The sequence below is a fragment of the Leucoraja erinacea genome, chromosome 18 (genome assembly GCF_028641065.1).
Source record: "Leucoraja erinacea ecotype New England chromosome 18, Leri_hhj_1, whole genome shotgun sequence".
Classification (NCBI taxonomy): Eukaryota; Metazoa; Chordata; class Chondrichthyes; order Rajiformes; family Rajidae; genus Leucoraja; species Leucoraja erinaceus.
In genome coordinates, this window is record NC_073394.1 from 33,002,277 (window position 1) to 33,026,612 (window position 24,336).

At 41.7% G+C, this 24,336-nt stretch overlaps 1 protein-coding gene across 1 annotated transcript in view; it reads right to left on the minus strand.

Annotated features, from left to right (window-relative positions):
* The window catches only part of pdhx (pyruvate dehydrogenase complex component X), a 164,799-nt gene that overhangs the window by 97,195 nt on the left and 43,268 nt on the right, over positions 1 to 24,336 (minus strand). Inside the window, exons 4-5 of the mRNA XM_055649760.1 lie at positions 9,957 to 10,144; positions 9,430 to 9,528 (exon numbers count right to left, since the gene is read on the minus strand). Of these exons, the coding sequence (XP_055505735.1) occupies positions 9,430 to 9,528; positions 9,957 to 10,144 (287 nt within the window). The remainder of the gene's footprint in view (positions 1 to 9,429; positions 9,529 to 9,956; positions 10,145 to 24,336) is intronic.

The window sequence follows — 24,336 nt, forward strand, 5'->3', positions numbered from 1 at the left end:
GATTCAAGAGTAGGCAAAAGGAAAGATATTCCACAACCATAGCTATTTTTGCTTAATGCACAGCAAAAGCTAATTGGATAATGTAGAGATTAATTTAGTTTACTATTGTCACATGTACTGAGATACAGTGAAAATCATTTGTTTATGTGCTATCAAATCATTTTCATGACATTTTGATGTCATTTTACATGACATAGTATGACATTTTGGATATTTTTCTTCCAAAGGTGTGGAATAATTAAATATATAAGGTCCAAACATTCGTTTTAACAGAATGGAGCATGGAAAATAAGGAAGCCACAACAAAAGAATTACGACTCATAACAAGATGTCCATCTTTCCACAGGGGACAAAGCTTTACCTGCAGATGAAATGATTTTTGCTATTCATGTGAATGTTTAAATCCATTAATCTTTCTTGGTATTTTTATGCCATCGATTAAAAATGTGCTGTACCATAGATTTAATTAAAACCCCTTTAAAAAAAAATTGTCCCTTCTATGCACATGAAAAGAAAAAGGTTCAAGGGAAGCTTTTAACGTTGCAGTAATGATCCATGGATTAGACTCACTTCAGGGTCAAGGATTAAGCAGTCATCTGACCACCAGCTGAGATTTGTTTCCTGTAGAGGTTATCGCTTGTATGTAAGTAGTGAACAGATTGAAAACAAAAAAACTCCACTGTTATCGAAAGTAGGTCGTTAATTACCCATCGTATTTTTAATTCAGTAAGATGATTGATTGTACAAGCGGAAAGATTCAGTTTTAATGGTGTTATTAAACTCACTAGGAGAATGACATGCTGTAAATTTGTGAAGTGGGAAATCTGAAGGTGACTGCAGTGCCATCTGCTGATGAAATTGGAACATCACAGTTCAGTTTCCCTCATTTTACAATACAAAGTCCAACTGGAATGGGTACCTCTTCTCGAGCAATACCTTACTGATGGTCTCATTGGATCTCTAGTTATTTAAATCGCTGTGATAATAGCCTGATGCAGTTAAATTGCTTTTGGCACATTGTTGTGAGATAAATGAAACTTTCACTACTCGTAATTAACTTAACTTTATTTAAGCTTTAAGCAACTTATTTCTGCAATACACAAACTCAGAAACGTCTGGCAAATATGGCTGATTCCGCAGGCTTTTCCCGCCCGAAATACTTTGCACATGCGCACACTCTAGAAATGCCCTGCGTATGCGCACACTCTAGAAATGTCCTGCGTATGCGCACACACTAGAAGAGCTCCGCACATGCGCACATGTGCCCACTTCACACATTTTCATGTAACAAATTTGCTATGTTAAGACATGTTAAGTCGCACATCCTACTGGGACTAAACTGTAGTGTCCATCAACGTGTTAGCTCAAGGCTGAAGTGGAAATTTTATGTAAAAATCAAACTCTACTTTGATTCTTCAATACCAATTTGAATGGTGGTGGTGAAATAATTATTTCAATGCGAGTGACAAGCTTCACATTCAATGCTTTAAAAAACTTAAAACAAGGAACTATGGATACTAGGAACTGCACATGCTGGTTTACAAAAAAGACAAAAACTGCTGAAGTAACTCAGCAGATCAGGCAGCATCTCTGAAAAATACGGATATGTGATGTTTTCGGTCGCTAATCCTTCTTCAAAGTGATTGTTTGGGGGGGGGGGGGGGGGAGGAAGAAAATTAGAAGAGAGGAGGGCAGGACAAATGCGGACAAGTAACAGATTGATGCAAGTGAGGGGGATTTTTGATAGGCAGATGGTGGATTAAGGCTAGAGATGAAAAGACAAAAGATGAAGAGTTGCAAATTGTGAAGAGAGAGGAAGGAATGTAGGTGGAAAGGGAGGGGAGAAATAGGTGAGGCACAAAGGGGAGGAGGAAACCCTCCGGCCCTACCCCCCTCCCGCCCCAACCCCTCCCTCTCCCCTGTGCCCCACCTGGACTCGTAACTATTTCTCCCCTCCACCTACATTCCTTCCTCTAGCTTCACAATTTGCACCTCTTTAATCCTTTTGTTGCGCACATTTGTACTGTAGTAATTTATTCAGATCCATATTAGAGGGCCAATATGATTTGGTAACAAATTCAAGAATCTGGTAATTGGGTGGGTCGATAGAAGGGAAAGCATATTCCAAAGAGCTAGCTATCTATCTGTCTTTTCATCTATGGCCTTTGCCCACTATCTCCCTATCAAACCCCACCCCCTCCTGCACCTCCTCCCTAACAGCTTTCCTTCTCTTTCCTTCGCCCCATCCTCCCCCCCCCCCCCCCCCCCCCCCCCACAATCAATCTTAAGAAGGATTCCGACCTGCTGAGTTACTCAGACACTTTGTGTGGGGTTTTTTTAAGAATTATGGAGCCATTCCTAGTCATATCACATACTGGGTTTGATTTTTCACACAGACAGTAAGAGCATTCAAAGCCATATTTAATTAGATTTACACAGGTATTCTGAAAACTAGAATACATTAAATACCAACAACAAATATCTTATTTTAGCTATCCCTTTCCCTTCTATTGACCCACTCAATTACTGGGTCCTGACTTTGTTACCAAAATGATCCTCAATATGGATCTGAATAATTTACTACAGTATGAACATTCCAGTGATTAGGCTGGTAGATTTTTTTTAAATAATGGCTTAAGTCCAGAGGGCATGCAGCAATGATCAGTTTCTATGTAATTGTGCTCAATTGAAGAAAAAGATATGGGCGACTGAACTATCATATATGGCAAAAGACTTTCGTAACCCTGAAAGGACAGCTTGCTATGGTACTATATTTATCATAAAAGCAATGCAGCAGGATTCAAGCATTTTGATATCTATTTCTGATTTCAATACCTTTATCGAGTAATATGAGTGTTACATTATTGTGAAACTAAAAACTGCACTAATTCCAACATTTGTGAGGTGATGCAGTTTAAGAAGTTAAATAAAGGTTGGACCTACATTGTAATTGCTAGGCCCCACAAAAAATATTGACGAATAGGGCAGCAGGGTGGCATAGCGTTAGTGCCTTATAGTGCCTGGGACCTGAGTTAGATCCTGACTACGGGTGCTGTCAGTCTAGAGTTTGTACGTTCACCTCGTGACCGCGTGTATTTTCCCAGGGTGCTCTAGTTACATCTCATACGGCAAAGACGCACAGGTTTGTAGCATAATTGGCATCTATAAAAATAATTAATTGTCCCTAGTGTGTTGGATAGTGCTAGTGGGCTGAAGAACCAATTTTTGTGTTCAATGATTCCAACTATAAAAAACGGTAACCTCATTTTTCAGATAATCACATTTGAGTTTACACTACACTTTGAGTTTGAGGAAGATGCATGTAAACTGTCCAGACTTAGTACTTTTTTTGCAAAACACAGTAGATGAGTGTCTTTCACCATCCAAAATGGGGTGGAAGATTGCCACCTTCACATGGTCCGCCCTGTTTCGATGAATGCAATCAACCTGGCGTGCACAATCAAATAAGATCAAATAGAACAAGTTGTCCTACAACTTTAGGCTGTGCACGCCATACGCAAGAAGAAGAGAAGACCATCCAAAATTCACCTCTGCAAAATAGAAAGGCTGTGGATCATGGGCAGTTTGTAGGTTTAGCTTTAGCAAGGATATTGAGGGTTATGGAAGTAAGGAGTTAACTGATAAAATACAGGTTACCACAATCTAGTTGAATGGTGGAACAGACTTAGATCTTCACTCAATTAGTAGATAATCACCTGGAGTGATCTTCTTATTATTTAATGTTTAAGAAGGAACTGCAGATGCTGGAGAATCGAAGGTTACACAAAAAAGCTGGAGAAACTCAGCGGGTGCAGCAGCATCTATGGAGCGAAGGAAATAGGCAACGTTTCGGGCCGAAACCCTTCTTCAGTCTGAAGAAGGGTTTCGGCCCGAAACGTTGCCTATTTCCTTCGCTCCATAGATGCTGCTGCACCCGCTGAGTTTCTCCAGCTTTTTTGTGTAACCTTCTTATTATTTAACATGGGAATGGTCAAACTCCTGAGCCTTGAAAAGTTGCTGAATGAATGAACTGGATCCTTCTGCAGCTGAATTACTTATAAAAGGAGGGAGACAGATAATAGTGTGATGTCTGCATTCAACTGTCTCTGTTTTCTCTTGCCTGACTGTCTTGGAAATCTGCAGCATGTGTCAATGACAACTGTGGATGGTAATCAGTACAAGCCTCAGGGGTCCAGAACTCACCTGGGAGATGTCATACAGTCATAGCTACCTTCAGTGGTCAATAATGGATTGCTGGTATTATTATTAGCTGCAGCTGTTTCACTATTCACATCTGGGTTTTACAAGCCCTCAAACATAAAATGAAGCAAACTACTTTAATTGCAGGTTTACCTGGCTATGTTCACCCTCAGTAATTCTCATCTATTGATTATCACACCCATCGTGCAAATAACAAGTCAACCTTGAACACGAACATTCCCTTTTCTGAAAGTCGTCATCAGGGCCCTTGAGGTCAGGTATAGCCCTTACGTGCTGACTCCAGGTTGCCCTAGGGACACTTGCAGGTCATTGCTGGGCTACAGAGTAAATTATCCCATTAATTTATCATTGCTCAATGGCAGAGACTGACAGCTTAATGCTAATTAATGCATTGACCAGAGTCAGTTAGCGGTGAGTGAATTAAGAGTGAAAACACTCAAGTAAACTAGCATGTCATATGCACCCTGAGGTAGCAAGAGCACTATTAAATTTAAAAAACAAATGCTTTGCATTCTTTAAAAGAAAACTTAGGAACAATTCTACATTTTCTGTTTCTAGTTGATTTGAAATTAGGCATTTCTAATTTTTGTGATTTCCTGAAAACATTAATCAAACAAGTTTCAATAAACATATTCATAGGGAGTAGAAAGAAAATCCTGTCAACCAAAGGCCTGGAAAATCTGTCTCCCCTTTAACACCACCTGCAGGCTTGTGCAAGCTGTCATTTCAGAATGAAACAGAATTTGCTTCAGCTCTCACTGACAGCTGAGACTTGAACCCAAATTATAAATAATTGGCATAAGATTGTGTTTAGCATCGAGCTAAGAAAAGAAAAAACCCAATGCAGACATTTAGATATTCAGATGTTGTAGCAGAATAACTGTCACTCAAGGAAAATGCCCAGAAGCATTCAATAACCAGGGATGAGCCCAGGATTCTGCAGATCAGAGATGTCTGTGGACGGATGTTAATCCCTCTCAGAAATGCATTGGATGGTGGGTATTCAGAATTTTTTTTTTAAAGTTAACATTCTGTATTAAGGTTTTCTTGAACAAACTGAAGGAAACCACTGAATTTAGAATGTAGAAAAGGACTGAAACAGATCTCCACCATTTTCGCACTGACCACAATGTTAATTTAAACTAATCCCATCTGCCTGCACATGAACCGTACCACTCTGTTGCCTGCCACTTTATGTCTAAATGCCTCTTAAATGTCCCCATTGTATCTTCCTCTACCATCTTCCCAGGCAGCCAGTTCCAGACACCTACCACCCTCTGGGTGAAAAAAAAACGACCTTATAAATCTCCTTTACAGTTCAAAGAAATTTTACATGCACAATCCTTCACAATGTATACACACATGTTTATGCTTATTCATTACTGTACGTAGACACTATTGCACCCGTGCTGGCTCTTCAGAGAGCAATCTCATCAGTCCATTCTCCTGGCTCATTACTTACACCTTCTAATACATGTATGCTTCATAGTCACATGACAAAAATAATACATATAAAATATATTAAAATTATATGTTAACAATAATTGCCTATTTGTGCATTAAAAGAGTTTGCATGTATTAAGAATTTATTGATTTCATGGGAATCAGATTTGACTTTGTTCCTGTTGCTGCAAGTGTAAGGTCAAAATTGCAAAGTATTGATTATTAAAGCTGCATTCGAGATAGTAGCTGCCTAACTGTTCAGAGCTGGATCATTGAAGAATAGCAATGCGACCAAACTTGCCAGTTGCATGTCCTTGGTTCATGCTGCTTCCAGCATGGTCCACGGACCCTCCTAATGAGATATTGGTTCCCAGCTGCCTGTTGAAGCCTAATTTGATCTGAACAGAAATGCCAAGCGATGCCCCTGACAACTGAGAGACCCCAGTTCTCTGGTTCACCACCTGTCAGTGCTCGGAACTGACACAATGCTGTGACAGCATTAATACTACGTCAACGTTATTGTATATGTGTCACGCTTTTCAATACTAAATAGCCCTGTTTTTTTCTTATTCTTATATCTTTCTTCAGGTGAAACATCATGAAAATGTTCAATCCCAAAAAACCTGCCTTTTAAAAAAATATTAGGAGTATTGAAGACTTTAATGAGTCTTACTTGGTTAAATAAGATTGTTTCCTAATTTGGGTCCTCACAGTGTTGGGTGATGCTGAAGAGAGGTGTCAGGAGACCTGTTGCCACAGCCTGGCGGATAAGTGAACTCTTGCCTGAAATAGGCAGCCTATAACTTAAGGAGAAATTGTCTTAATGAACAGTTCTCCAACGATGTAATGTGGGTTCTTAGCACTAGGTGGCGTAATATGGTAGATTTTCAATTGTTCATGCCATCTCCATCTCCCATCTTGTCTTTGAAAATATAATTTATCCGGTTTAGCTTGTTAAAACCTTGTAAAGTTGTAATTGTTCCCTCATTATATGCCCCCCCCCTTGTCCATTTGATCCATTCTATCTCTGTCTTAAATCCATCTGGGCTTCCCTTTTGTCAGTCCTACGGTCTTGCTATACATACAAAGATTTACCTGAACAATACAGCACCTTGAGTCTTGGCCCACTGCCCAATTGCACAATTTCCTCTCCAACTTAGCAATAGTTTCTATCTGGGACTGCACGCCCACTAGGCAAACTGGGACAGATGTTCATACACCCAGACAAAGTGCGCCACAGTAGTACTGCATGGAGGACAAGCGCCAATTTTTCCCAAAGACATTTACCTCATCCACTTACATCATACCAGAACTCCTGCAATTCAGAGGTGTCATCTGCTGTGTATCGTAATCATTAGAATGACTGATTTCAAGAGGTTTGAACATCTGATAAAGTTAACTAACAGATATTCTGCTTGAAACTGCTAAAGAGAAAGTTGACACAGGATCCCTGGAAATTATTATACAACTTAGAGATATTGCCAATAGCAACAGAAACACAGACACAGAAACAGGTTTTACTGAAGTGAGCCTCAAAATCACGGTAAAAGCTCCACAGGGAATTGCACATGCTAAGAAAGCCTCAGGGGGTGGAATATAAACTCTCGGAAAACTTTGGTAGGTCAAGCAGCATCCGTGGAAAGAGAAATAGTCAATGTTTCGGGTCTGCAACCTTCCATTTTGCGCCTTCATTGGGTAAAGATCCCAGTGCCACATAAATTGAATAGTCTCAAACCAAGGTTCTGATTAGTAAGACGTTAATCCGACATTTAAAATTCCTAGTCCATATTGGTGGGAAAACCTTGCTACATTCAGATATGAACTGCTTTTCTCCCTATGACTGAAGCAAGTGGTGTGGAGCCTCACAGTGGATTACAGAGTTATAACACGTTCTAACATTGTAAACTGTGCCCAGCCTCATTCTCCCCTTCCAGCTGCTGTGCATCAGTCAAATGACGTATCCTCAAGGTAGCCAGGCTATAGAGCATGGGGCAGATGTTATTCAAGAGTCAAGTGGTTTATTGTCACCTTAGAATGAAATTCTTACTTGCTGCAGTACAACAGAATATTCTTTATAACCTCCCACACAGTGCATCCAGTCAGTAGGATCTTCTATTGAGGACATTCATGGACTTTTCCTGAAGTTCCTACAAGATTTGTGGCTAGAAATGTTATCTTGTTTCCCAGCACAGCCAAGAGCCTAGACTGGAAATATGAGCCAAGGATAAAAGGGAGAGCGTGACCAAGCACAGGCTCGGCGATCGTTTCGCTGATCCGCTGAAACCTACCTGATCTCCCGGTTGCTAAACACTTTAACTCATTCCCACACTGACCTTTCTGTCCTGGGCCTCCTCCATTGTCAGAGTGAGGCCCAGCGCAAATTGGAGGAACAACACCTCATATTTCGCTTGGGCAGCTTACAACCCAGCGGTATGAATATTAACTACTCTAACTTCATGTAACCCTTGCCTTCCCGCCCTCTCCATCCCTCCACCCTTCCCAGTTCTCCGAATAGTCTGACTGTCCTCTTTTACATTTTATCTGTTTGCTTGTTGTTACCTTCTCTAAGGTAACAATGATCTATTCTACATTTTCTTTGAACTTCATCCCCTTTGTCTCGTTTTCACACCTTACACTTCCTTATCTCTGTTTCTCCCTCTACCCCGGACTCAGTCTGAAGAAGGGTCTCGATCCGAAATGTCACCCATTCCTTCTATCCAGTGATGCTGCCTGTCCTGCTGAGTTACTCCAGCATTTAGTGTCTATCTTCGGTAAAACCAGCATCTGCAGTTCCTTCCTACAATAAAAGGGAGAGCCTTTATTTCTATTTTGAAGTGAAGATTAAATATAGCGAACTACAACAGAGTTGCAATATGCCAGAGTCAGATATAAAGTTAAGGATATTTTATTGACTATCAGCACCAGCTGCATGCTTAGGAAGCAATTTTATAGTTCAGAAAGCACGTCAGATCCACTTGCGGAGATGACTTCCTCTTTACTTGGATTAAGCACATCTGCACCAGCCTGTATGCAGCAGTGAGCTGCAGATGCTGAAAAGTGGGATATATCAGCTATTGCTGCGTTCAATGGACCAGAAATTAAGTAGCTCACAATATCATTATCTGAATAACAATGACATTCTTCCATGAGAGTAGACTAAGCTTAAAAGGCCAGGCTGGAGTTACTCCTGCAGTAGGTAATAGATACATGACTCCTAACATCACCCCTGACCACTTCTGCCCTTCCTCTGGTAAGATGACCCTGACTCCTCTATTCATGCTGTAATGAGGACACTAAAAAAATCTATAAAAAGTAACAACTAAAGGCACTCAAACTTGGTGGGCAAGTACAAATGTTATGCTTGACAAGAATCATAAAGTGCATAAAAAAGTATTATTCATTTTCTTACTATTATTTTTATAAACAGCGTTTCAATTTTACAAATGGCCTATCGCAAAATTACTATTGAAACTCATACACAGGAGCAATACCTCAGAATAATTATTTTAATTCAAATTTGAGTATCAGTTTCTTGGCCTATCTTTCTTTCACAGGCAAATATGCACAAGTTATTTATTTTGAATTATAACTTTTGAACACTTAAACTCTTACTGCAGTACATATTCAACTGGCTTCCTCCATTCATCAAGCACAGTTTACCCTTCACCGTAACACAGGTTTATGCGCAGGCTGAGGGCGGGGCACAACCAGGTTATCAAAAAACCAACAATTCACATATTAAACTGATAATTCATTTGTACTTACTCTTTCGTGAAGATTCCCCGTGGTCCGGTTGGCGGCGTGGTGCTTGGTTCAAGCCCATGGGTTTGGACGATCTGACGAGCAGCTGGACTTAAACGGACACTTGAGAGATAAAGGGAAAGACGACAAATTGTCACGATAATCATGGCTAACATTCTAGGATTGAACTGCAGAATAGCTATATTGAATGGAGTACATTTTTGGGAGAGAAATTAAACTGAGATGCGCTTTAGGGTTGTGTGAATGGATCTATTGCACAGATGAACTGGTGAGCCCTCCACCTGGTCAATATTTATCTCTTCATGTCTTAGCTAACTCACTAATATATAATTCACAGGCCATTTTCACGTTCTTATTTGAGAGAGTTTGCTGTGCATAATTTGATACAATTCCTAATTTACAAGAATGATAATTCTTCAATATTTTGTGCCAGTAAAGTCTCAAAAATCTGTCAAAAGGAAAGTAGTTTTATGCAAGTTATAACATATTATAATAACAGTATAATATTGTCTGGGTTTCTGCATACTTACTCGCCTTTGCCAGCTGAATACTGTGCTTTGCTGGAAAACGGTGTCGGAACTGCTGCTGCTGCTGCAGTTTGAGCAGGTGATGAAGTATGTACTGGAGTGGGAATTTCAACTTGTGTCCAGTCTTCACCTTCAGCCACCAGTAAAGCAATTAAGGATCCTAATGTTACATCTTTGGTGCCGTCCTCCACCTGGAGAGATACAGATATATTTTTTTATACAGAAAGATTCATTATCAGTTACAGTCAAGAGTGAAATTCCACTTGTCGCATGATACCCATGGCCTGGTTTAAGCCCATGCGTTTGGAGAATCCAAATGGTCATAAATATAAGCCCCACATTTCGGCCAAATTTCCCTCAAGTTCCATAAAATCACTGACATAGAAGAATTAGGCCATTCAGCCCATCGAGCCAGATGCAGCATTCAATCATGGCTGATTTATTTTTCCCTCTCAACCTCTTTCTCCTGTCTTCTTCCTATAACCTTTGCCATTCTTATTAATCAAGAACCTATCTAACTCCGTTTTAAAAATACCCAGCGATGGTCTCTACAGCCACTTGTGGCAACAAATTCCACAGATTCACCAACCTAAAGCTAAAGGAATTCCTCCTTATCTCCATTCTGAAGGTACATCCTTTTATTCGGAGGATGTGCCCTCTCGTTCTAGACTCTCCCATTACTGAAAACATCCTTTCCATGTCCATTTTGCCAAGGTCTTTCATTATCTGGTAGGTTTCAATGAGATCTTCCCCTCATCCTTCAAAACTTCAGCGAGTACATGCCCAGAGCCTTCAAATGCTCCTTATACCCAAATCCAATCATACCCAGATCAAAAACGCGAGGGAAAAATTATGTTCCCAAGAAACAAACTCATTTGTAATGGATTTTTTTAACCCTTATTTCAATATGTCAAAATTGTGTTTTTTCACACTTTGCCCTCTTTCTTGGGGTCTGTGAATTTGGATTTGCAATCGAGTGTGTTTCTTAGTAGTAAAGATACATAAAAAATCCACTAAATTTAGGACCATATCATCTTCAACTCTATGAAAATCATCAAGATCTGTCCGAGGTTTCACAAATTTGTTACGCTGTTGCATCAGTTTGTTTGGCTTCACTTTGCCGATTCCTTTGAAAGCACTTGTTCAGTTACAACCTAAGAACGCATGCAGTCCAGGTAATGCTGAACAGTATTCTGAGGAGGACTGCTTTGCAAAATGGGTGACATCTATTAGCCTTTGCCTATTGCCTCTCCCTGTGTGAAAGAACACTGTGGTGTCTTGAATGCTGTTTGCATAGTGAAGCAATATGAAAAATATATCGCTGTCTGGGATTTTGACTTGTACGTGGTCATATCCTTGCTCTTTGCCATAGTTGCAGTATAGGATGACTTGCGAGTATGTTTCCTCTTAGTTTGACTTCAGGGATTGAATCTCAGACTGCAGTGTCTCTTTCCCATTCTGAGAAGTAAGAAGTGTGGCCTCTCCTTCCTTAATGAAGATCACCTTCCTTCCATGTAGCCTCTTTGCCATGTCATGCTCCTCCACACATCAAGAATAAGTTCAATGAGCTGTTTCTTGTTCTCATCATTGGTCAAGAACTGCTTCCAATCTCTTGTTTTTTTTGGTCTTTCCTCCTTTGATTATTCTCTTCTCCGCACACCCACGCCGTGTCTGTTCACTTGGCTTCACTGAATCTGGTTTGTACATATTGGTACTGAAGACTACATCATTAGATGACAATGCATTGGCGATTTTGATGAAAATCTCTTTGTAGTTTGCAGGAATCTCTTTGAGATAGTAGAATGCAGCATTGCCATCTTCCACTATCAATGTCTTGTTACTGGCTGGAGGTTGTGAGTTGTCTACATCTTTCAATAGGTAGTGTAGGCCCTTGGATTTATCAATCTTTGCAAAGAAGTTGTATGATGTACCAATGGAGTAGGGTACAGGGGTCAGAGAGTACTTCATAATCTCCCGTAGATTGAGTTGACTGCCAGAACTTTGTGAAAAGCAATATCTCCTTGTTGCTTGTACTCTATAACCTTTCGTTCAGATGTTTAGAGCTTCACTCTTTTCGTTATTTCTGCCATAATTTTGAGCTTCAGATTCTTGATGGGCTTGGAGAATTCTGCTTTTCTCAAGTCGCTCTCTGATGAACTTCTGTGGTAAGTACCTTTATGACATCTTTCTCAACTTCAGCCGGAACACGTGCACCAGAAGAGAGTTCATACAACCCAGTCTTGTCATTTATGTCAAAAGGATTCAGGAAGCTCTTTACAGCACCAATGGCTTTCTTTACACATGCCTCACTTTTCCTTATCTCAGTTGGTTGTTGATCTCTGTGTTTGCTTCCACGATTGGTACCAGGTCATGTCTGCTAGGCTGAGAGTTGCAGAGAGAAAGTGTGCCCTTTCTGTTGAAGTTCGAACCCATCTCTGATAAGCACTGTGATTCTCCAAGGTGCCAGAGAGCTCATCACCACTACCACCACCTCGAGATTTGCCATGCTGCATGATCGTCCCCTCAATCGTTTTGTCAACAGCACATCAGTTTCCTGGTATGAATGACCTAGCGACAGTGATGGCACCCCTTTCGAGGGCATCGGGATGTGATTCTTCGATGTTTGCCAAGAACACAGGTCAGATAGCGGGAGTAATTGTGAGCACCAAAAGTGAAGAAGAGATCGGGCATAAGAAACAGACAGTGCAAGTACAACGGAAAGTTGTTCTCTTTCACAGTCCTAATCAATGAGAGAGCAATCCACACAGAATCCACGTACGGCAACCAAAATTGTGCAGTCTTCCCGAGAGATCCTTTTCGAACATCAGCTTTGAAGCTCTCATATGACTCCATCAATGTGTTGAGATCTGCATTGGCCATGACTTCAGCAAGTGCCTGCTTTGTTGGTGATTGGATTAGCTCTTGAAAGATGTCCTTTGATTCCTCTGGTATACCGGGCTGCACTGCATCTTTTCCAGCTATAGGCAGGAATTCATGAAGGAGCCTCTCCATGTCCTCCACCATCGTCTTGTGGCAGTGCAGACTTCTGTTGGAGTTCTTCCCTGTCATAACACCTTTCATAGAACCAGTAGATATGAGTCCCGATTCCATGAGGACATCCTGGTCCAAATCCTTCCATTTTCTTTCCAAGCATTTTGAAGTATGCACAAATGACATGAAATGTGCCAATCAACACAGTGTGTTTCTTGTACTTTGCAGGATGACTCCACACGAGACACACGAGCCAGTTCTTTTTTTGTACACTGTTTGAATGCTTCATCCCCATCATCACGCTTCCAGTGCTGCACACGAAAATCTGGATTTGCTTTCTGGATGACATAGGATGATGGAAGAGGGCCACAAGAAAGAGGGCAAAGTGTGAAAAAAACACAATTTTGACATTGAAATAAGAGGTTAAAAAACATAGTCCAAATGAGTTTTTTTCTTAGGAGCTGTGGATTGGTTATTTCCTACTAACCAATTTTAGTGCTTGTCAGTAGGTGCTCTGCCTAATATGCAATTTATATTACCAAGAGCTTGCTTACGTAATTCAGTCTGAGTAGCTGTAAGGTACTGTAACGTTCTGCAGACCACTGCTGTAAATGGACTTTAATAAATATGTGTTGTATTTGATGTGTGTACAACTCCACTCATTACATGGTGTCAGAAGTGGGATGCAAACCCACGCCTCCAATTGGAGACCAGAACCTGCTCAATTTAAGGAACATTGCCAGGGATCTCATACTTCTCAAAATGGTCCCCATGTTGCCTGCTGTTGGACTCTTATCCCTTTTTAAAATTCCTTTGGTAACCTCTTCTATGCGGTCCTTCCATTCAACTTTATTCATACTTTTCCAATCTGTTGAACTCACCTACCCACTATTTAGTTTAAAGCCCTGTCTACAACCCTAGTCATATGATTTGCCAGGACACTGGACCCTGCATGATCCCATCAGAACAACTCCTTCCTTCCCCAATACTGATGCCAATGTCCCACAAATTCCCACACCAATGTTTGAGTGAGTGTTTAATTTTTGAATCCTATCGACCCTATGCCAATTTGCTCATGGCTCACGTAGCAAACCAGAGGTTATTACCTTTTGGTTTTGCTTTCTAATTTAGTTCCTAGCTGCCCAAATTTCATTAGCAGAACCTCTTTCCTTGTTTTACCTACGTTATTGGTATCAACAAGGACCACGACAACTGTGTCTAACAGCTCCCACTCTAAATTCCTCTGCAGGTCAGATAAGCTTTCATCTCATCAATACCAAATTTCAATTAATAGTGATCAAAATTGCTGCTGCTCTGTTTCAGTCAATTACTCATAGAGCCCACCTGTTTACTTTGTCAGCACGCACCTTTTCTGCACCTTGTTTTAAAATCAACAAATTAAAACACTTCTTGGCAGAATGGAGCAAAAATTACCCTGAAGGCTGCTTTATTTTAGCAAAATGGAAATCCTGCAAATTGGCAGGTGGAAAAATAAAGGAACACTGACACCTTATGTTCCCGATTAGAGATGATGAATCTCATAGGACAACATTTGTTGGAATTGCTCTGGATTTTCTCCATTTTCCTCATGTCAGTGATGCTTGGCATGTCGAGTCATTCACCTTGTTGCTCACCGCATTCTACAAATATCTACTGATTCTGCCATAGTTTCAATTTCAACATGGAGCGCTCGGTAAAACAATCACACTTTTACAAATGACACACAGTCAGTCAGTTTGGTGGGCCAGTTGTGCAATCATCTTAAAAGTGTCAGTGGATAATTCATGTTAAAAATAAAATTTATGATTAAATAAAAGGTTAAAAATCTACTAAATAGATTAACTTCAATTTTCTTCAGTAAATGAAATAATAATCATCACATTACCAATTTAGTAGTCTGAATTATATACACAAACACTCACACACACACACATATATAAGTAAAATATATAAATAAAGACAGACTCAGAATGCTGGAGTAACTCAGCGGGCCAGGCAGCATCTTTAGAGAGAAGGAATGGGAGACGTTTTGGGTCGAGACCCTTAACGTCAAACATTCCTTCTTTCCAGAGAGAAGGGTCTTGACCTGAAATGTCACCCATTCCTTCTCTCCAGAGATGGGTCTCGACCCAGAAAGTCACCCATTCCTTCTTTCCAGAGATGCTGCCATTCCCGCTGAGTTACTCCAGCATTTTGTGTCTATCTTCGGTTTAAACCAGCATCTGCAGTTCCTTCCTACACATAACATTTAAATTACATGATAAGATTAAAAAGGAACTTAGACGCTCAGCATTTTCATTCGGCAGAAACTGGCACGTAATTTATCTTCTGCCAAAATATAGGTTGCAAGAGTTAGGAGAGCAGACAGTAGAAATGGGAGTAAGGAAACGGAACAAAATTGTCAGCGTTTATGTTTAATCTATTTGTATGGACTCTGCTCTTAGTGGGAGTTCTGCATTAATTGAGAGGTTGATGGTGAACTTTCATTGCAGTCAGTATTCACTTGCAACACTAACTACTACTTTAGTTGGCTTGCACTCTAGTTCTCTATTCCTTCAGCTCCTGCCAGCTCTCCTCCCAGTTGTCACTGTTGTTCTCAATCCCGTGGGCATTCCTTGCCACAATTGCTTTGCTTCTGCTCCCACGGCCTGGGGAGCCGGAGTTGAAGTGAGCCGAGTTCTGCCCTGCTGTTGGAGGTGGGCGCTGCAGGTCGGTTGCCGGGTGAGCTGGAGTGGTGTGATTTTTTTTTTATAACTGGCTCAGTTGACTACACTGATTAACTAGGAGCGAGTTAGCCATTGTGGAATACAGAACACAATGCTCAACACTTGTCAAACATAAATTACTCATTTATTTTTCTGAAGAAAAGCTGGTCCTTCATTCCCACTTAAAGCTCTCTGAGCTGTCTCCTGCACTCACAAACTGCCGTGACGACTGTTATTCACCATTTTGCCATGGCATTTCGAAATATCATCCAGTGAACAACAACAGTATTCATGATCATTGCTGCTGAGTTTTTGAAGCTTGGAAAGAAAGCTGTGAAATAATAGGTAACTTTGCCAACTAAACCTTGCCCAGTCATATCAAGCTTCAGGGAAGTACATTTCTGTGCTTGAATACAGATACATGCCCAGAGTTTAAAAACATGTTTGGTTAAATATTCACTTGAAGCATTCAATCAACTGCCCTTTTGAAGTAAAATGGTTCACTGATGTTCTATCCTGATACCATTCTGCATGTAAAGATAAAAATACTCCAACTAACGGACAAAATTCAGTTAAGCTTTGAGTGTGGGCTACTTATTAATAAATCTAAAAAATCTATAAGGAAAGATGGTAATACGTGTTTCTCTTTCCAGATGCTAATGAAGCTGCCCCATTACTTTCAACATTTTCAATTTTTACTATTAGCTTAGATATGACAACAGCTCGTCCCACAGCTCGTCCAAGAAATTATTGGGCGCAGATAAGAATTTATATAAAATGCAGATTAAAAATAATAAATTTTGAATTTGTTTATTGCAGTCAGTCTAACCATTCATTCAGCAATTCAATCTGATTTAAATGAACAACTACAGGGTAATTAGTTGATATTGTTGAGTATTTAACAATTGCCGCCAAGTTAGCATTAGATTTTAAACAATGCCACTTTATCAGATGTGTTAATATGGTGATCTGGTTTGACAATGTTTGCTGGAAATAATTTGGTACAGACCTTGCCAAACCTAAATCACGAAGAGTGGGATAAATGGGAGAGTTCTTTCACAGCCCAGACAAGCTGAATGTCAACCTACTTTGCTGGCCGATATAAGATATACTTTAACGTTCCAGAAACTTTTTATGTGGAAACCTGATATTGCATACTCCAAAGTTCTGCTCTCCTCTTAATCAGACAGACACTGGTATCCAAAGCCTTTTTTAAAAGGAAAATATGTCCTTGGGATTTGGATGATTCAAGATTCAAGAGAGTTTATTGGCATGTGCCCCAGATAGGACAATGAAATTCTTGCTTTGCTTCAGCACAACAGAATATAGTAGGCATAAATAAATACAGAACAGATCATTGTGACCATATACCATTGAATATATATATACACACAAACAGGCATGAAACAGGCAAAGCTGCATTTATGCAATTCTCGTTCTAGTAATTTTAAGAATGGATCTTTTATAGAACAGGTGTGATACTGAAGACACGGAGGAGACTGGTTTCCCTTCTCCACGAGAGTTGGATTTTGTGGCAACCCCACAACTTTCATGTTTGAAATAATAACAGATTCACGAGTGCAATTTACAATATGGGTCACAAGCAGGGAAATAGGACAAGTTTAGTTGGTGTAGACGTGTTGTGCCAAAAGCCATGTTAATGTCCTTGAAAGAGAGTAATTACTCTACTGTACCCAATACTTTTTTTTCAAATTGTAAGGAAGAAAGAAGCTTAACTTTGTTTAGTGCTTATCCCACAATGATCCAGCTGAAATCAGGAGATCACCATGAGTAAATGGGGTAACACTTTGTAATGAATAGTAAACTATACTGTCAACAATAGAATAGAAAATTAAGAACATTATCAGTTTTATCACAGTCCTGTGGTACATGGGCATTATGACAAATGGATTCTGCTGAAGTACGGCCAAGTAAAGTGGATTATTAGCCAAGAACCTACTAAATTTTCTCTACAGGAATACTGAAGAGAAATTTAGGTGCCTGTTTTTATCACTTATTATTTTTTTCTAAGAAGAAAGTTCTGTATATACCAACAGTCCCTAGCCCACATTTCCTTTCTCTACATTACCAAGTGTATTTACATCAGTCTTTTATAGTCTGCACGGGCACAAGCTTACTTGAAAAATTTAATATCCCTATACTAATTCACATCAACCACTGTTAACCCTTCACCATAGTGTTCACTGACTTGCAATTGCTCCTGCACCAGAGGCTTCATTCTGGTCCCCCATTCCAAAGTCTCAGTTAATTCTCTAATCCCTCCACTGTCTGTCTGTCTCTGTCTGTCTCTGTCCGTCTGTCTCTGTCTGTTTGTCTTATTATTATAAAACTCTGATCTTGGATGTTTACTTATGGGTTTGTTTACTTGAACTTTTTCTTTGATTTCCCCGAAAACCCGAAGCGGTAACGGTGAAATTTTTACATATTCTGGTAGAGATTTACCTCATAATCTCAAAAACCCCCCTCATCTGAAAATTTGATTGATTATTTCCTGAGTTTTTTTACTAAAATTGTTCCCAATCCGACCTATTAAAAATCTAAAGAACTGAAGCGAACTGGTTGACGTCACAATCCCTCTGCTCCTCGTGGCTAGCTGTGCAGAGGGTTCAACGCGCAGCCTGCTGGCCACACTTGTCTATGAGCCGCGAGTCACAGGGGACGACCTCTCTCCGTCTCCCCCGCCCGATCGTCTGTCACGCTGGTGGGTGGGCTTCCCCTCGCGGAAGCCACGATCGGCCGGCCCTCCGCTGCTTTTGACAGTCCTCAGATCACTCCGGGCCTTGCTCGGGACCCCGCGAGCTGCTGCCCCGCTCCATTCCTCTCTTTCCCGAGCTCTCTCGCCCCCTCTCCCTCTGTCTCCCCCTCCCTCTCTCTCCCCTCTCCCCCCCCCCCCTCTCCCTCCCTCCCTCCCTCTCTCTCCTCTCTCTCTCTCCCCCCCCTCTCCCTCCCTCTCTCTCCCCCCCCTCCTCTCTCTCTCTCTCTCTCTGCCCCCTCCAATTTCTCCCCCTCCTCTTCTCAACCTCCCCCACCATCCCTCCCTCCCCTCCACCCCTTCCCCCACCCTACTCCCTCCCCTCCCCCCCCTCCTTCCCCTCCCTTCCCCCCCATCTCCCCCCTCTCCCCCCTCCCCCCCCCCCGTCTCCCCTCTCACCCCCCTCTCTCTCCCCTCCCTCCTCCCCCCCTCTCCCCCCCACCCCCTACACCCCCTCCTCTCCACCCCCTCTCCCTCGGTCTCTGCCTCTCTCTCTCTGCCCTCACTCTCTACCCCTCCCTCTCTAGAAGCACCTGTGAGTTGGGGGCTATGCGTCAGTGGATAGGGCGGTTATGGGGTAACCGCCCTATCCACGCATTGAGGGGACGGGACCCAATGGGCCCCCCCCTTGGTCTAGTATATAACTAAAACTCTGATCTTGTTATCTTCCAGTTTGGAGGTCAGTCTAATTGTGCAAAAACAGTTTGCGATAGCGCTATGATTTCCCCCAGTTCACTCACTGTTCTCCTATTGCACCCCAATGAGCCTGTGATATACATTGAAAGCATAATATAAAAGCCTGCATGCCCAGGCCATAACACCCTCACCACCGTGTTTCTCAGATCAGGTATACTTTAGATCTTGGGCAGTTCCGTCTCTCCTCCATACTTTGCTCTTGCAATCGGTCCGATATGTTCATCATCGTCTTATCTGTCCAGAAGACCTTTTTCCAGTACTGTCGTTGCTCTTTTAAGTACTTCTTGGCAAACTGTAACCTGGCCATCCTATTTTTGCGGCTAACCAGTGGTTTGCATCTTGCAGTATAGGCTCTGTATTTCTGTTCATGAAGTCTTCTGCCGACAGTGGTCATTGACAAATCTACACCTCACTCCTGAAGAGTGTTTCTGATCTGTCGGATAGATGTTTGGGGATTTATAGAGAGAATTCTTCTGTCATCAGCTGTGGAGGTCTTCCTTGGCCTGCCAGTCCCTTTGCGATTAGAAAGCTCACCAGTGCTCTCTTTCTTCTTAATGATGTTCCAAACAGTTGGGTTTGGAAAGCCTAAGGCTTGGCTGACGTCTTTAACAGTTTTATTCTTGTTTGTCAGTCTCATAATGGCTTCTTTGACCTTCATTGGCACAACTTTGGTCCTCATGTTGATAAACAGCAATAAAAGTTATCAAAGGTGATGGAAAGTCTGGAGGAAAGACAAGGTGCTGAGAGCACTCTTATACCTGCTTTAAGGAGGCAATTAAACATACCTGAGCAATTACAAACACCTGGGAAGCCAAGTGTCCCAAACATTATGGTGCCCTGAAATGGGGGGACTTGGTATAAACACAGCTGTAATTTCTACATGGTGAAACCAAAATGTATAAAAATGGCCTTTAATAAAAATCTGACAATGTGCACTTTAACCACATGTGATTTTACAAATCTCAAATTGTGGAGTACAGAGGCAAATAAATAAATGATGGGTCTTTGTCCCAAATATTATGGAAGGCACTGTATCTGCATTAAGCTCAATTAACCATTCCTAAGCCCACCTGCCCTTCTAATCAATATCCTGCTGTGATTTGAGATAAGCATCTTCGCTATCAATGATACCACCCCCTCTTGTGTCATCTGCAAACATTAATTATGCCTCTTACATTCTCTCCAAATCATTGGTAAAAGCCACAAACGACATTGGTGCCAGCAGCTATCCCTGAGGTGCACCATTAATCAAGCCGAAAAGCAACCTTCCACCATCACGCTTCCTCCCATGAAGCTAAAGGGCCTGTCCCACTTACGTGTCTTTGGCACGCTAATTACGTGGTCGCGTTGAGGCGCAACAGTCCCGCGAAGGTCACACGCGACTTCATTCGACTGCACAGCCCTGGAGCGCATGACGTAATTTGAATATGGACGCAAAATGCAGGAGTAACTCAGCGAGCCGGCAACATCTCTGGAGAGAAGCAATGGGTGATGTTTCGTGTTGAGACTCTTCTTCAGTCTAAAATGTCACCGATTGCTTCTCTCCAGAGACGCTGCCAGTCCCGCTGAGTTACTTCAGCATTTTGAGTCCATCTTCAATTTTCTTAGCCCCGCTCTGGGAGTAGGAGTGGGGGCGGATCCAGACCGCAACGGCCGTAAGTCCCAGGTCGAGTTCGGCGATCGTTTGCCTGCTTCTGCTGTTGTTAAAGGTGAGACGTTGCGTCATGCCGGGGTCTTGGGCCTGTCCCACTTTGGCCGTCAGTTCCGCGACAGGCCGTTGGCGCACGAAGATTTTGTTCGCTACAGAAATCGAGCACCGCGCGATATCACGCACAACTACATACCCCTCCCCGCTTCTCAGTGGGACCAGCCTCACATGGCCATATGATGCCCGTGCGCCTCAACGCGACCACAAGGTCGCGTAATTTGCGTGCCAAGGACACGTAAGTGGGACTGGTCTTTTATTCTCTATCCAGTTGGCATGCAATCTAACCTTACAGAGCAGCCATCCATGTGGAACCTTATCAATATCTCTTTCAACAGTTGATACTTGTATCTCTTGCACTTAACAGTTTTAATTCAGATTTTCAGCATTTGCATTTCTTTGACTTTCATTACAAAAAATGAAATTGGTAAACAAATAAGAGCTGAATGTGTAATTTTCTACCCACACGGTACGCACAGGAATGTGAGATTAGATTAGGTTATTTAGCATCACCCAAAGAATTGAAGAGCCATACAGGTCTTTGTCCCATCATGTCTAGGAAATTATCAATCAGGGTGGCACAGCAGTAGAGTTCCTGCCTACAGCACCAGAGACCCGGGGCGGCACGGTGGCACAGCGGTAGAGTTGCTGCTTTACAGCGCTTGCAACGCTAGAGACCTGGGTTCGATCCCGACTAAGGGTGCTATCTATACAGAGTATGTACGTTCTCCGCGTGGGTTTTCTCCGAGATCTTTAGTTTCCTCCTGCACTCCAAAGACGTACTGGTTTGTAGGTTAATTGGCTTGGTATAAGTGTAAATTGTCCCGGCGCTGGTCGACGTGGACTCGGTGGGCAGAAGGGCCCGTTTCCATGCTGTATCTCTAAACTAAACCCGGGTTTGATCCTGACTACGGGTGCTATCTGTACAGTGTTTGTCTGTTCTCCCTGTGACCGTGTGGGGTTTCCCCGGGTGCTCCGGTTTCCTCCCACATTCCAAGAACATACAGGTTTGTAGGTTAATTGGCTTTGGTAAAAATTGTAAATTGGCTTTAGTGTGTAAGATAGTACGGGGATTGGCGGGAACTCTGCGGGCCTGTTTTAGTTCTCTAAACTAAACTAAACTACCCATCTGCACAAATCTCACACACCAGCACACGGTCCATAGCCCATTACGACTATGCAAATCAATTTCTCATCTAGATGTTCTTAAATATTGCAGGATAAATTGTCTTTCTGACACACTCATACAGTGCTTTCAGATTGCAAGCAGTCAAGATAACAAAAATCTTCCTCAAATCTCCTCCATCTATACATGTATATATGTATGTAGTTTGTTTGTTTATACTATTCTTATAACAAATGTAAAGCACTTTGGCCAACGAGAGTTGTTTTTTTAAATGTGCTATATAAATAAATGTGACGACTTGATCTCTCTATTCTTCATCTCAAATCCATGTTCTCTGGTCTTAGACACCTCTGCGAAGGGGAAACGTTTTACCACCTATGCATTTCAATTTTGCACACCTCTTTATGGTGCCCAGTTATGCTGGATAGGTTCTGTGCTGCCTTTCAATGTCTTTACAAGTGCTGGGAATGCAGTGAGAGTAGGCTATGGTGGCTGAATGTGTGAAGTAGTGCTGTTGGCAATATCTGTATATTTTACCCTGCCAAACACCTTCACCATTTGAAGACATGCTAGATCATTCCCAACCCACCTTTTTTTTACAGAGAAAAGAAGCCAGCTGTTGTTTTTCCTGACATGAAACATCTCGGCACTGCTTTTAATCTTCGTGGTGTAGTTGGAGTTGATAAGCATTTTATAAAATGGATTAACTGTAATTTATTCTCTTCAGTATTAAACTACACATCAAGGGATTTATTGGATCTACTGATGAAAGCTCACCTCCCCCCCCCCCCCCCCCCCCCCCCCCCCCCCCCCCCCCAGATATCTGCTCACTGAAGCAGACGCTGGTAAAAATCTACCATTCCACCCACATTCATTGCATCTCAGCCTTGTTTGCCAACAGCCTACACCTCCTACACTCTCTGACGTTATTCAGGATTCTCAGCACGACTTCTGTGGCAGAAAACCGTCTGAACAGAGTGCAATTCAGCAGCGGAATTATTCAGTGGTTAAAACCCCAGGGAGCCTTTCAACAAATTGCTCCACTATTCCTCGTAGCAAGTGGAATCTTGCCTTTCTGCAATCTGTGATAAAAATTCTATTTATAATCCTGCTTAAATGAAATAGTCCAAGATATTTGTTTCTGATGTTCGGTGTTATGTCTTCATATTTTAAAAACTAATAGATTGTTAGTGCTGCAACCATCTCCACCGATTCCACAAGGAAATAAAATCACCCAGGAACTGACTGTGTTCAAAGAAGGTAATCTGGCAAGGAGAAGGAAGGACATAGCGTGTACTAGTCATTACCTACATGTCATAATTTGCTCAGCATCAGATAAGCAATATTTCACTATAGATAGAGATAAGAGCATGTGTCCCAAGGTCATCCTAGCATACTTTCCATTGGTCATTTCCAGATGGCAATAATTATTACTGGTTTGAGAGCATGATCCTGGAACTAGACATTTTCTTTCTTTGTTTTTATTAATCGATACAATGAGCTTCTCTGGAAGGCCACATTTTACAAACATTAAATACTTTGCAGGGAATGTATAGTTGAACTACTGAAAGTACAGTGCAACTGTAGTGGTGACATGTCCAGGGTGACATGCAAGAAAATACGATTGAAGGGGAATTCAAACCAAGAATCAAAACATGTTGTATCAGCGATGCTTACAACTGTAATATAAGGTCCACAAGGAAAAACAAAATCTAAAGTTGGCTGTTGTCTGTTACTTGCAAAGCAGGAAGAAAAATGAGCAGTGAACTGGAGGCAAGACTTGAGATTAGGATGCGGTCGTTGAAATGAGTTGGTGAGAGAGAAATCTGTGAAATTTGAGATGTTATTTGTATATTAAGGAACTTGTTAAAAGAAAAGCATGCGTGTTGAAACAAGGAAAGTTGCATGAAGAAAGTTTAACTATCCTGTTAGGAAAATACACCAAGGTATAATTTAGAGATAAGTGGTATGTAACAAAGCAATCATTTTACTAAAATAAATATCTAACAGCAAAAGAGTGTGTGGCAGGATGAATCTCATGGCATCTACAACAGCAATAAGAGATGCTGATCCTGTGCTACTCCACTCTGTAACTTGGGCTTTGCTGCAGATGTCTACGATAATGTGGTGAAAGCAGGGCAAAGCAGCCTGAAGTCATTTGAAGTGGATAGCGGCCTCCTCTACAATTGCTCTCCATCTCGTGGCTTATGAGATTTGAATGAACAAAGGGGCGTCAAACTTGACAAATCAATTGGATTCTGCAAGCAGACCCTCCATTGGTTTTAAACACTAAGTTTCACAGCCGAGGCAGGACTTAAAGTAAGGGGGCTGTCCCACTTGTGCGACCTAACTGGTGAGTTTAGAAGAGTTTAGGAGAGTTTGAAAAA